Below are 14,879 nucleotides of genomic sequence, written 5' to 3'. Positions count from 1 at the left end.
CAATAACTTTTGCGCAAACCAATCAAAATAAGCTTATTGCGATTTTTTTTTTTATCACAAATATGTAGCAGAAAACAAATTGGCCTAAAATGTTAAAAAATTTAAAAATTTTTTATATTTTGGGAATGTTGTATAGCAGAATGTGAAAAATATTGTTTTTTTTTCAAAATTGTCGCTCTTTTTTTGTTTATAGCGCAAAATAAAAATCGCACAGGTGATCAAATACCACCAAAAGAAATCTCTGTTTGTGGGGAAAAAAAGGACATCAATTTTATTTGGGTACAGCGTCACACGACCGCGCAATTGTCCGTTAAATTAATGCAGTGCCGAATCACAAAATAGGGCCTGGTCATGAAGGGGGTAAATCCTTCCGGTCTTAAAGTGGTTAATCTCCTCTTCTCAAGAGAGAATACATTCAGTTCCTCTAATGCCTCGTACACACGCAACGATTATCGGCCAACCGATCAGCCGTCTTTTGTCCAGTGTTGTTGTGTTGGTTGGAATGTGCTCTAGACTGCACACGAATTTTGTCGGCCAACAAAAACCAACTTCAGAAGTGATGTCATGTGCTGGTTTACTTTCCGTGTGTTTTTTCTTCTCTGAGCATGCCCAGTCTTGCTCATCAGATTTTTGTCTGCCGAAATCTGTACTGACTGACGGAAAATCGGCCGTTGTGTTGATGGCCAACAAAAATTTTATAGCATGCACACCAGATTTTGTTCGGCCGAAAAGTCGGAGTCGGTTGTCGAAAGCATCATACGAACAAGCCGAAAATCGGACGTTGGCCGAAAATTCCCGGCCAACTATCGATGCGTGTGTACGAGGCATAAGCTTTCCTCATAGCTGAGCTCCTCCATGCCTCTTATCAGTTTGGTTACCCTTCTCTGCACTTTCTCCAGTTTTCCTTCCCTGGACCACTTTTGGTCAGTCCTGACCAGTGCAGAACAGGAACATCACACAAGAGCTGCAGTCCTGGAGTTGCTCTGGTCCAGTCATCCAGCCATTCCAATTTGGCGCTTATCAAAGTTGCTCAAATCCGGACGCTTGCTTATTTTTTCTGCTTTCAACATTAACTTCAGGGGCAAATTGTTCACTTGCTGCCTAATATATCCATTACACTTTTCAGATGCTATTATAATGGGATAATCAATGCTATTCACTTTGCATGTCAGTGGTCATAGTGTTATGGGTGATTAATGTAGGTGGCAGTGGCATGAACAATCTGATCGCAAATCCAGTCTATGTTTTGATCAGAGACAAATATCTCCATAGTATTATGGAAACAGGGGCAATTATCTGTTTCTGAAAACTTTTATGACTGCTGTCTGTAGGCATCAACGTGTTCCTCTATTATATAGGAGAGGAGGTTGGAGCTCCAGATCTTTGAGCAAATTCATGGGCATCCTTCGTAGTTTTTGGTTAGTTGTAGAAATGTTCCGTCCAGAGGCGTAACTAGAGCTTTCAGGGCCCCGATGCAAGAAACCATGAAGGGCCCCCCCAGATCCCTGGCCGGGGCCCTTCCCTTCAAGCCCAGGGCTCTTCCCACTAATCCTGGGGCTCTTTACTCTCGTTGCATGGCCTTTTATTACGGTCCCGCAGCAGGATCCTTTCACAAGTTCTGCAGTGGGCTCCCTTCCTGCAATCTTTGGGCCTCCCCACAGTGGTGCAATGCCAGGGCCCGGTCGCAAGTGTGACTTTTGCAATCCTGGAAGTTCACCCACTGGTTTGCTACTGGGCCCCCTGGAGCATGGGGCCCGGTAGCAATCGCAACCCCTGCAACCCCTGTAGTTACGCCCCTGGTTCCGTCTTCTGCATTGTGCCATCTATCTCTACAGATCAGGGGAAGGTGCCGACAAAAGCTGAGTTAGATTGCTCAGCGTGTAACTGTCCATGCCGTTCATCTCAAGGCGTTGCAAGGTAAAGATGATGGGAGATAACATGATACAAATAGAATATTATAATCCTGAAAAGCTCTTCAGCACCAGGACCATTCAAGCAGCTGCCATGGACACCTTCAATGTTTCGGTGTGCACAATCTTCTGTAGAAAGATGGCTACTTTCCCAAAGTGTGTGCCTATAAGAAATGTGTATATATACATATATATATATATATATATATATATATATATATATACTGTATATATATATATATATACTGTATGTATATATATATATACTGTATGTATATATATATATATATATATATATATATATATATATATAGACTATATATATATATATATATATATATATATATATATATATATATATATATAGACTGTGCAGCCTGGACAAGATTATCTTAACCACTTACGAACCGCCCACCGTGTATTTACATCGGTACTTTGACGTTAAATACCGAGGTTATGGCAGCAGATAGCTGACATAACCCCGGTATTTTTTTAAACGGTCTGCTTTAACCACTTTATGACCGGAAGGATTTTCCCCCTTCCTGACCAGGCTCTATTTTGCGATTCGGCACTGCATTAATTTAACGGACAATTGCGCGGTCGTGCGACGCTGTACCCAAACGAAATTGACGTCCTTTTTTTTTCTCACAAACAGAGCTTTCTTTTGGTGGTATTTGATCACCTGTGTGATTTTTATTTTTTGCGCTATAAACAAAAAAGAGCAACAATTTTGCAAAAAAAAAAATAAATAAAAAAAACAACATTTTTCTCATTTTGCTATATAACATTCCCCCCAAAATATTAAAAAAATAAACATTTTTTAACATTTTAGGCCAATTTGTTTTTTGCAACATATTTTTGTTAGAAAAAATCGCAATAAGCGTATTTTGATTGGTTTGCGCAAAAGTTACCGCGTCTACTAACTAAGGGAAAGATTTATGTAATTTTTTTTGTTTTTTTACTAGTAATGGCGGCGATTTTTTGCAGGACTGCGACATTGTGGCGGACAGATCGGACCCCAACGGACATTTTCGACACTTTTGGGGGGACCAGTGACATTACTACAGTAATCAGTGCTAAATATGCACTGTTACTGTAATAATGACACTGGCAGGGAAGGGGTGGGTGATCAAGGGGTTAAATGTGAGCTTAGGGGAGTGATTCTAACTGTGGGGAACTCTGGGGGGGGGGGCGTGGCTTCTGAAATGACCATAGAGACATGTGATCCTATATAGCAGGATCCCATGATCTCTATGATCATTCCAGGGAGAAAAACGGTCAGCTGTGTTTACAACAGCCGACCGTCCTTCTCTCTCAGCGGGGACCAATTGCGGGTGTCAGGCGGCAGTTGGCGCCACCTGACACAGGCATCAGCTTCCCCGCTGACGAGCGGGGTCGGGAACGCACAGCCGGCGGGTCGCACACCGCCCCCTAGACTCCCGAGAGCGAGCGCCGTACATGTAGGTATGTGGGGTATGTCTCTATCAGGAACTGATAGAGACATACCCCAAACGACTTACAGCTGTAATCGCAGCAAAAGGTGGCGCTACAAAGTATTAACTTAAGGGGGGCTGAATAATTTTGCACGCCCAATTTTTCAGTTTTTTATTTGTTAACAAAGTTTGAAATATCCAATAAATTTCGTTCCACTTCATGATTGTGTCCCACTTGTTGTTGATTCTTCACAAAAAATTACAGTTTTATATCTTTATGTTTGAAGCCTGAAATGTGGCAAAAGGTTGAAAAGTTCAAGGGGGCCGAATACTTTCGCAAGGCACTGTGTATATATATATATATATATATATATATATATATACGTATATTTATTTATTTATATATATTTTTTTTAAACAAATAAGCTTTTAGATTTTAAAAAATGAAAATGCTCTTTGTTACTTGATCAGCTAAATAGTTCCAAAAGCTGTTTAGAGGAGTTCTGCTGTTAGCAATGAAGACCACTGCATGCTAATTGGGGAGAAAACCAAGTCTCCATGTGTAGTAATGGCTATTTATTATTCCCCATCTGCATACTGCGGCGCTCTATAAATAAATGATAATAATCATTTCACCATTTATTCCTCCTTGATTTCCAATTCAGATGGCCTAATGGGTTTGTCATCCCCCCCATAAAGGCAGGGAAATCTGACCAGATGAAAGCTGGCAGCCTGAGTGCAGTCCTTCCCATCCCTGTGCAGGAAGCAGCTATTATGGGAGTTAGCGACTGGCACCATGGTGGGTGTCACGTAGTAGCAGAGGCGACCAATAAACCGGAAAATTGCGTCGCTCTCCCAGAGTGCTTTTAAATGTAACACAAGCATGCACACTATACGGCATTATCATTCTGGGGAAAATAACTTATGCATGGATTCAATAACTCAAACATACAAACAGCACTTCACCAGCAACGGAGGGCACATAATACATAATACAACAATGCATAAACTAAGCTTCGCTGGAGCTGTGTGTAAAAAAAAAAAAAAAAAATATTTAAAGGCACACTTTTAAGGAAAAAAAAGAATATGAATATATATATAAATATTTTTAAAAATATATAAAAATAAATATAAATATATAAAAAAATATATATACAGTTTTTATATATAAAAAACTATTTAAAGGCACACTTTTAAGGAAAAAAAAAGAATATGAATATATATAAATATATATAAATATATATAAAAATAAATATAAATATATATATATAAAAAAAAATATATATATATATATATACATACAGTGCATCCAGAAAGTATTCACAGCACTTTTTCCACATTTTGTTACGTTATAGCCTTATTCCAAAACGGATAAAAATTGAATTCATTATTTTCCTCAAAATTCTACAAACAATACCCCATAATGACAATGTGAAAGAAGTTTATTCGAAATCTTTGCAAATTTATTAAAAATAAAAAACGAAAAAATCCCATGTACATAAGTATTCACATCCTTTGCTCAATACTTTGTTGAAGCTCCTTTGGCACCAATTACAGCCTCAAGTAGTATGATGCTACAAGCTCGGCACACCTATTTTTGGGCAGTTTCTCCCATTCTTCTTTGCAGGACCTCTCAAGCTCCATCAGGTTAGATGGGGAGCGTCGGTGCTCAGCCATTTCCAGATCTCTCCAGAGATGTTCAATGGGGTTTAACTCTGGGCTCTGGCTGGGCCACTCAAGGACATTCACAGAGTTGTCTTGTATCCAATCCTTTGTTATCTTGGCTGTGTGCTTTGGGTCGTTGTCCTGTTGGAAGATGAACCTTCCCCCCAGTCTGAGGTCAACAGCGCTCTGGAGCAGATTTTCATAAAGGATGTTTCTGTACATTGCTGCATTCATCTTTCCCTCGATCCTGACTAGTCTCCCAGTTCCTGCCGCTGAAAAACTTTCCCACAGTATGATGCTGCCACCACCATGCTTCATTGTAGGGATGGTATTGGCCAGGTGATGAGTTTCCTCCATACATGACGTTTGCTATTCAAGCCAAAGAGTTTAATCTTTGTTTCATCAGACCAGAGAATTTTGTTTCTCATGGTCTGAGAGTCTTTCAGGTGTCTTTTGGCAAACTCCATGCGGGCTGCCATGTGCATTTTACTGAGGAGAGGCTTCCGTCTGGCCACTCTACCATACAGGCCTGATTGGTGGAGTGCTGCAGAGATGATTGTTCTTCCAGAAGGTTCTCCTCTCGCCACAGAGAAATGCTGGAGCTCTGTCAGAGTGACCATCGGGTTCTTGGTCATCCCCCTGACTAAGGCCCTTCTCCCCCAATTGCTCAGTTTGGCCAAGCAACCTGCTTTAGGAAGAATCCTGGTGGTTCCAAACTTCTTCCATTTACGGATGATGGAGGCCACTGTGCTCATTGAGACCTTCAATGCTGCAGAATTTTTTCTGTACCCTTCCCCAGATCTGCGACTCCATACAATCCTGTCTCCAAGGTCTACAGACAATTCCTTGGGCTTCATGGCTTGGTTTTAGCTCTGACATACACTGTTAACTGTGGGACCTTATATAGACAGGTGTGTGCCCTCCCAAGTCATGTCCAATCAACTGAATTTACCACAGGTGGACTCCAATCAATTTGAAGAAAAATCTCAAGTATGATCAGTGGAAACAGGATGCACCTGAGCTCAATTTTGAGTGTCGTAACAAAGGCTGTAAATATTTACGTAAATGCAATTTTTTTTTTTCTTAATAAATTTGCAAAGATGTTAAACAAACTTCTTTCACGTTGTCATTATGGGGTATTGTTTATAGAATTTTGGGGGAAATAATGAATTTAATCAATTTTGGAATAAGGCTGTAACATAACAAAATGTGAAAAAAGGGAAGCGCTGTGAATACTTTCTGGAAGCACTATATATATATATATATATATATATATATATATATATATACACACATATATACAGTATATAATATATTTAAACAATAAATAGAACAATATTGTACAATACTGCAACATTCTACAAAGAATTACAAGTGGCATACAAAGTCAAATTTTGGTACTTAAACAAGGTGCATTTTACCCTTTCGCTACTGGACTGTTACATTTTTATCAGAATTTCACTCTCTCAATCAAAATGAACTATTTTTTTTAATCCTTATGCTGCTAGCATTAATAAATAGATAGGAAAGTATAAAATATGTACTTGTTTTAAACTTTTTTTTTTATATGTCCCTTCAGTTACTTCCTGGTTTCTTGCCTAGGCAAATGATGTCATACATCCCAGGAGCCTTCTGGGTTTCTCAGCTAAGAACACCCTTCTGCTTGCATGCCTGAACTATGGGCCGATGTATTCCAGGTAGTAAATGCTACATGAATCATCTGCCCTTAACCCTGATTTTTTAGCAAAATCAAGCATGGAGAAGTTTGCTTTGAATATTAATGTAGCACTGCTAGATTGTACACCTTGGGATCCCCATGGGTTACTGTTAGCAACTGCAGTGCACACAATTTAACTCTTTACTCTCTGGCTCAGTCTAGGGGTATTTAGCTGTTTTTGTAGTTTTATTTATATTAGGGATGGGAGAAGGGAAGAGTGGGATACTCCAAACTTGAACTATTCACAATGGATGGGGACTTCTTGCTGATAATGCAGCCAGATCACAGATTCACCTTGCCACTAGATGAATTATTAGTTGAGTCTCTGTATAGATGACTTGATTGAACAACTATCTTCAGGATACCCGACTAGCATCCCCAATCTTTCCACCAACTGACACCCGTCCTCTGTCTGTCCTACATCGGGGTGGCCCCCCTAAGGTCAGGCCCCTAGACACGATCCCCTGTACTCACGATACTGTTTTTCGAGGGTCTCCAGTGTCTCACCCCCTCCAGTCAGCTCTCTTGGACCTCTGGGTTCAGCTCCTTCCTTCTGGTCCCCAGGCCGACCACCTGTGACCACGTGCCACTGCTACAGAGGAGGAGGCAGCTGCCACCCTCCCTCCGAGACTCTGCTCACCAGCCAAAGACTCTGCAACACATGTGTTCCTGGCTTTTTATACCACACCCCACAATGCACTGAGACAACTAGTCTGTGCCAATCACTGGGGCTGTATCAAAGCCTGTGTACCCATTGGTCAGGTTTACTCCACTTTCAAATGTACCTCCCTATTGGATCAGTGTAAAACACTCCCTAGACCAGATGAATCACACACTGAGCACCATGAGCAGACCTAACTCACAGATCCTGCTCTCTGTTAAGCAGAAAGCAATAAAGAATTTGCCTGCTGCTCCTCTGATAGGCAGACAGAGCCAAAAACTATACTCACTCACTAGCACCTACCTAAAAGGGTGCTACATTAAAAAGGAATGTATTTAATTGTTGGTTTGCGGTGCTCAAATACAGTGTAGTGCTGCTTTAAGTTAAAGAGCTGTAAAGATTTTTACAGCACCGCCATTTGACAGTTTTTGGTATTGCAATTTTTTGCCGGTTTACTGATACATTTGACATATTTCCTATGTATTAACTCAACACAGTCTCATTTTTTATATTTAGCAGAAAATGTGAAGATAATATTGTTTTTTGTGTGCACTAAAGCAAATTTGAAAATATATATTTTTTTCCGAAAATGATAGATTTAAAATAGGGATCAACCGCTTATCGGCAAAGCCGATATATCGAGGGCCGATATGCACTTTGCCCGATATATTAGAATCGGCCTTTTGATTTACCGATATTGCCGATATTTCGGGAAAGTGCTTGTACCGGGGTGATTCCTGCAGCTAGAGGCATCACCTCGGTACCGGTGTCCATAGCCAACGGTCGGCTGTCTTGTAATGACAACTGATGCGGCTGAGAAGCCACTCGGCTGTCATTCCAAGGAGCGGGAGGGGACGTCCCCCCCTCCCGCCTCCTTCCGCGGCTCGCCCGGGTCTCCTGTCCCACCGGGAGATCTGGGCATCCTACCTTCACCGCCGCCGTCTGACCGGGTCTCCATCTGCACCGCCGCCGTCTGACCGGGTCTCCATTTCTTTGAATTCGGTGCCGCCAAGTACCCGGAAGTGATGTCATGACATGACATCACTTCCGGTTACTGGCAGGTCGTGGCGGCGCCGCATTGACAAAACATAGAGCATTCAAAACAGCCAAACTTGGCATTTTGAATGCTTTTAAGTGCAGAGGAGGGGTTTGGGGTCTTTTAGACCCCCAGATCCCTCCACACCAGTACCTGTAGACATTTAAAAAAAAAAAAAATGTTAATGTCCGAAAATATCGGCCGATACCGATATCGGATGACCAAGATATCGGTATCGGCGGTAAAAAAACAATATCGGTCGGTCAATAATTTAAAACATGTGCGGTAATAGCGCGCAACATAAAATATTGCAACTGCCATCACTTTATTCTATAGGCGAGGTTTTCCTTCACTTTCTGTCTTAGTGACAGAAAAGGAGAAATAAATCTCAGAATTCCTACTTTATATGGTTTTTGCTCACCCTTGAGCCCTTCTTTTAAAAAAATGACGGCAAATCCAGCTATTCAAAGTCTCCAGGTTGGAGGTAGACAATACACTAGAGTTCCGCATATGCAGATGGTGCAATGCTCTTCTTAACGAACCTAGCTATTCCCAACTCCAGTTTTCTCTGAGAATTTGAGATCTATGGGGAACGCTCTCATCTGAAAATTCATTTTCAAAACTCTGAAGCTATGAGGATAGCATTGCCCACCCACCAGACATGCCAACTAAAAGACAACTTTAAACTTAACTTGGCCATTAAGTATCTGGGCACCAGAATTCGCTCTCGTCTGAAAATTAATTTTCAAAAATCTGAAGCTTTGGAGATAGCATTGCCCAGCCACCAGACACGTCAACTGAAAGACAGCTTTACATTTAAACTGGTGCTCTTGGCCATCAAGTATCTGAGCACCCAAATTCCCCCGACCAGAAGGACACATTTACACTGAACTTCCCAACCCCTCCTACAAAATTAAAAAAAATGCTTTTGGAAATAATTTGATATTATCTGCATCGGCTTGATGAAAGAAGGAACAGGATTGGATGATTGTCCGTATGATGCATATAAAAACAAGGAACTGACGTAGTAGGCCATGTGACTCCTGATGACATCAGATGCACACTGACGAAACGCGTTGGGTCCTGTGAACAGCACTATGTCACTTCCGGTCTGTGAAGCGCAATTGGAATGTGGAACGGCATTCTGGATCACATTATCTCCAGCCGGTTCTTTAACCACTTGCCGACCGCTCACATGGAGCGTACTGCGGCAAAGTGGCTCGTTCCCGTCCAGCGACGTAGACCTACGTCGCTGGACTCCTCCCCTGTAGGCGGCGCTCGCGCGCCGCCGGAGGCGCGCTCCCGCTGTTTTCATTCACAGCGGGAGTCGGGCCAGGGGAGGAGCGGCGATTGCCGCTGCTCTGCCACGATCATCGGGGAATCGAGTGAGGAGATCCGCCCGCCTTTGTAAACAGAGCGGGCGGATCTCCTAAGTGACAGGGACTGAAAGATCGGAGTGTTCAGCATAGCTGAACATCCAATCTGTCCTTGTGTCACACAGTCACCTCCCCACCCCACACGTCAGTAAGCACCAGGCATACATTAACCCCTCCCTCTCCAATAAAATTAACCCCTTCACTGCCAGTGTCATTTTTACAGTAACAGTGCATATGTATAGCACTGATTACTGCAGTAATGTCACTGGTACCCCCAAAAGTGTCAAAAATGTCAGTCAAGGGTCCGATCTGTCCGCCGCAATGTCGCAGTCCCGCAAAAAAAATCGCAGATCACCGCCATTACGCGTTAAAAAAAAAAACACCAAAAATGACAGAAATCTTTCCCGTAGTTAGTAAACGCAATAACTTTTGCGCAAACCAATCAAAATACGCTTATCATGATTTTTTTTACCAAACATAGGTAGCAGAAAACAAATTGGCCAAAAATTTAAAAAAAATTTGATTTTTACATTTTTTTGGGGGGAATTTCATATAAAAAAATGTTAAAAATATTGTTATTTTTTCAAAATAAACGCTATTTTTTTGTTTATAGCGCAAAAAGTAAAAAGCACAGAGGTGATCAAATACCACCAAAAGAAAGCTCTGTTTGTGGGAAAAAAAGGACGTAAATTTCGTTTGGTTATGGCGTCGCACGACCGCGCAATTGTCAGTTAAAGTCGCACAGCGCCGAATCACAAAAAGTGGCCTGGACGTAAGACAGCAAAATCCTCCGGTGGTAAAGTGGTTAATTTGATATGTAAGTTACTACTAATTTTAATAAATGATGTACGGAAATAGTACACCATAAGCTTCTCTACATTATATTCATTTATGCTGGGTACCCGAAAACCACGCTGAGTGGACCATAGTGGGTATCTAAAGGGCTATCTGGATCCTGGAACCGTGCTCAATACTGAGTGTCTCATAGCCGGATACCATACAAACGTCAAACCCCAAGGGGGTATCTGGTAAGTGGGCTGTGCATGCGGTGGAGGTGGAGGAAAGCACATACCCACTAAATGGATGTTGGTTAATGATACTTACCCACCATTACCAATAATATAGGCACTAAGAGCGCTTTACTTGGATTTTGTGACATTGGACATTATAATATTTATTACTATTTATTTACCGTATTTATCATGGACTTTCACAAGTCACTGAAATATGGATTGATTTATATTTATATTTGATATTTTGTCTATATTTGTATTCTCACTTTTGTATTTATTTACTGTATTTATTTAAGCGCAGTCTCTTGCCAAAATAATTATCTGCAAAGTGATTGCAAGGAAGGTGTTCCTGTTGCCCAAAAATATTTAGATTCTCCTTTCTGTGTTTCTCGGAACAGCTTGCAAATACCAACATAAAAATGTAAAGAGGTTGCTGTAGGTCAACCTTATATGATAAATGCAGAATATGGACTCACCTGCCCCAGGAGATGATGGCTCAAACACACTGGAAGAGTCGCTGCAGGCATTGGACGCTTGCTCGGACAACTTCTTTTTTGAACTTCCTTCAGATGACTTGTGAGATTTCTTCTTATTCTTCACCAGGACTTTATACTTTAAATCCAAAGGGCTGGGAAGAGCCACCCCTGTCTCAAGCTATGGATTTAAAGAAACCTAAATTACGAACTTAAAGCAGACCTTGCAGCTCAAACAACAAAATGCTCCGTTCAAATTCTCCCCCCTCCACAATATTAATCAGTTGCCAATGCTTGAAGGTTGTGGTGCACAAGGCTGGTAAGATGGAGTTCTCGATCATGCTGCACTTTGATTTGCTGATTCGAGTTCTGACATCATCAGAAGCCCATACTACTGGATCCCGATTGCATGATAGTTGGCCATGATGTCATGGACTTGCAATAGTTTTGCAAGCTTACCTGTCCCATCATGTCTGTATTAGAGGTCAGACTGCACTTCTGGTTCCTTTTTATCACCCCTCCTTCCTGTTCCTGCCCCACCCAGGTCATCACAGGAAGTCTATATTAACCAGTGCACTGCAGGTCTGCTTGGCTGTTCAACAGTGTTTGTCCCTGTTTCCTGTTTGCCGTGTGCTTGATCTACATTTCTGTGTACCGACTTTGGCTTGTCTCTGACTATTCCTGTTTGCCTGTTACCCTGACCTTTGGCCTGTCCCTTGGTTACCTTCGTCTGCCTGTTACCCCAACCTCGGCTTACCCTTCACCATTCCGTGTGTCCTGAGTGGCTGCTTAGCGTGACCTGGGGGACCCCAGGGGCCGCGACCTGGGCCCAGTTGCAGCCAAGTCCATCCTCACCACTAGAGGCTCTGGTGAACACCTGCTGGGTCTTAGACTCCACGCCCTGGGGAATCTTGGGTTCACGTTCCGGTCCATCCGCAGCAGTCTGCTATCGGGTTCACTACCTTGCGCTGTGCCCCTGCCTCCAACAGGGTGCAGTTGTCACCTGGCCACAGGTGACCTGACACATGAGCTGTTCCTGGCACATTGCTAGGGTGATCCAGGGACTCATTATAGGTTTACCTCCTTGCGAACAGCATAAACAGGATTCATTATAGATTTGTCTCCTTGTGAGCAGCGTGGTTGGACCTCTTTATAGATTTTTCTCTTAGTGAGCAGCAGGGTCAGACCTAATTTCAGGTTTAAACCAAACGCAATGTTCCTCATGCACAGATTCAAGAATACCGGCTGTTTGGGGATGCTGGGTGCTGTAATGACCATAGGCTGGAAACTGTGGATAATCAAAGTGAAGAAATGTCATCAATACACCAAGGATTCCTCAAAAGGGTCCAAAGCTTTTTTCCGTGGTCACATGATAAATATAGAGCAATGTTTCAGAGCCATGCAGGTCCCCTTTGTCAGGCACGAAACATTGCTGTATATTTATCATGTGACCACGGAATAGGCTTTGGACCCTTTTGGGGAATCCTTGGTGTGCTGATGACATTTCTTCACTCTCATTTCAGGTTTGTCTCCTTGTGAGCAACATGAATGGACCCTTATAATAGGTTTGTCTCCTTGTGAGAAGCGTGCTTGGAACTCATTATAGGTTTAACTCCTTGCAAGCAACATGGTTGGGCCACTTTTTTAGATCTGTCTCTTTGTGGGGAGCATGGTCAGACAGCAGTGCGGGATGGGGGGCACCCTGTTCACCAAGCTAGCTCAGCCACCATAGCTCAAAACAGACCTAGACCAATTGCTCCATGCACTTGATGCCCTAGCGCAGGGGTCTCCAAATGATGGCCCTCCAGTTGTTCAGGAACTACAATTCCCATCACACCTAGTCATGTCTGTGAATGTCAGAGTTTTACAATGCCTCATGGGACATGTAGTACAGCTGGAGGGCCGTAGTTTGGAGATCCCTGCCGTAGCGCATTCCACAAGTATTTAAAAATGATGGCGATATCCTTCTTAATAAAATGATATGAAGGGCAGGATATGCCATCACAACCCCAAACAACCAGACTGAAGTTTTAGCTTTTCATGAGAAGATTGTAAAATGATTGTGTGTTGGTTTAGGGTTACTGAACCGAGCACAATACAATTTGCCTCCACTAAAAATAGTAAATCATATCTCATTCATACCGATTTTAAATAAACAATATAATAAACTAAAATATTTCATTACAGTATACATTACACAATATATAAGCTTACAGGATTCTTTTCTAGTGGTTCCATCAGAAGTCCATCCCCAAATATTTGCTTGCAGTACTCTGCCATCTTTGCTTGTTGTTTCGGCCTGGAAAACAGAATATTATTCCTCTGCTCTTATTGTTTGAAATTAAATCTTTATTGTATTGTGTTTATATACAATTAGGTTCGGTTCAGGTTCAGAGTTCAAAGTCACATGACAAGTCCCCCCCTTATTAACTGCAATGGAAGTTGCAGTGACTTAGAAATAGGTTCCTGCACTACTTTGGTGTGACTTCATCACAACTTGCATTGACTTCTGTTAATAAAATTCGCAAGCAAGCCGCAAAGAAGTCGCGTGGCAAAGTGGCACCTTAGGTCGTGTGACTTTCCGGTCGCGGCAGTGTGAACTAAGCCTTAGCTCTGGTTTTTTACATAAGGAATTATCAAGTGTCCATAAAATGTGAACAACTGGTGCTGTTCTAAATAATGCAGGTGAATTGGTACCTCACCGACATGGACTCCACCGACGCGTTTCTTTAGAATTAACGTCATCTTGGGCCCCAGGACTATCACATCAATTAAGGCTGCATTCACAGCTGAGCAGAGCGACTTTCAGGTGTTTTTATTTAGGAGCTTTTGAGTGTTTTTAGAAGTGTATTACAAGTGTTTTAACCATTTTTATTTGTTTAGCCAAGTGGCCTCCAAACTGTGGCCGGGGGCCGGATGTGGCCCTTTGCTTGCTTTTACCTGGCCCTTGGGGCATTATTCCCCCCAACGTTAGCAACCATGGACCATAGTTTCTGCCACTGGCACCAACAATGGGGCACTATTCCTCCCCCCCCCCACACCAACAATGGGACACTATTCCTCCCCCCCAACACCAACATTGAGACACTATTCCTCCCTCCCGACACCAAAGATGAGGCACTATTCCACCCCCCCCCCATCTTAGATTCACCCAGAGGTTCCCCCCTAGTGGGTAGCCTGCTTTCGTGTTTCTAATGCCCAAGTGCATTACTTTACATTTTTCAAAATTAAACCTCATCTTTAGTTGCCCACCCCATTATTTTGTTCAGGTCCGCTTGCAAGGTTTCTACATCCTGCATAGAAGATATTGGCATGCTTAATTGAAATAAATATATAGTGTTGCGCAAATAAAAAAATATTTAATTAGTTAATTTGTGCTTAAATTATTAAAAACCCAAAATATTTATATGTGACATAATATTAAAGTGGTAATTATAATATAATACTCATAGAAAAGATAAAATATATAGATATAAAAGTCCAGTGTGCAAAGTGCAAAAAGCCAATAAACAAAGTCCAAAATGTAATCCTAAAGTGATCTGTGTTCCCAGAGAGAAGTGACCAGAGTGTCACAGTGGACAGCCAGCCGTGCACC

The 14,879-nt window shown here is 42.1% G+C and overlaps 1 protein-coding gene across 1 annotated transcript in view; it reads right to left on the bottom strand.

Annotated features, from left to right (window-relative positions):
- Positions 1–14,879, bottom strand: part of PLCB1 (phospholipase C beta 1) — a 1,154,983-nt gene that overhangs the window by 284,073 nt on the left and 856,031 nt on the right. The window contains exons 13-14 of the mRNA XM_082249959.1: positions 13,499–13,583; positions 11,288–11,465 (exon numbers count right to left, since the gene is read on the bottom strand). Coding sequence (XP_082106085.1) covers positions 11,288–11,465; positions 13,499–13,583 — 263 coding nt within the window. The remainder of the gene's footprint in view (positions 1–11,287; positions 11,466–13,498; positions 13,584–14,879) is intronic.

This window comes from Pelophylax lessonae, assembly GCF_965119305.1.
Source record: "Pelophylax lessonae genome assembly, chromosome: 3".
Classification (NCBI taxonomy): Eukaryota; Metazoa; Chordata; class Amphibia; order Anura; family Ranidae; genus Pelophylax; species Pelophylax lessonae.
The sequence above is the reverse complement of the archived record's forward strand: the minus strand, read 5'-3'. Positions and strand labels throughout refer to the sequence as shown.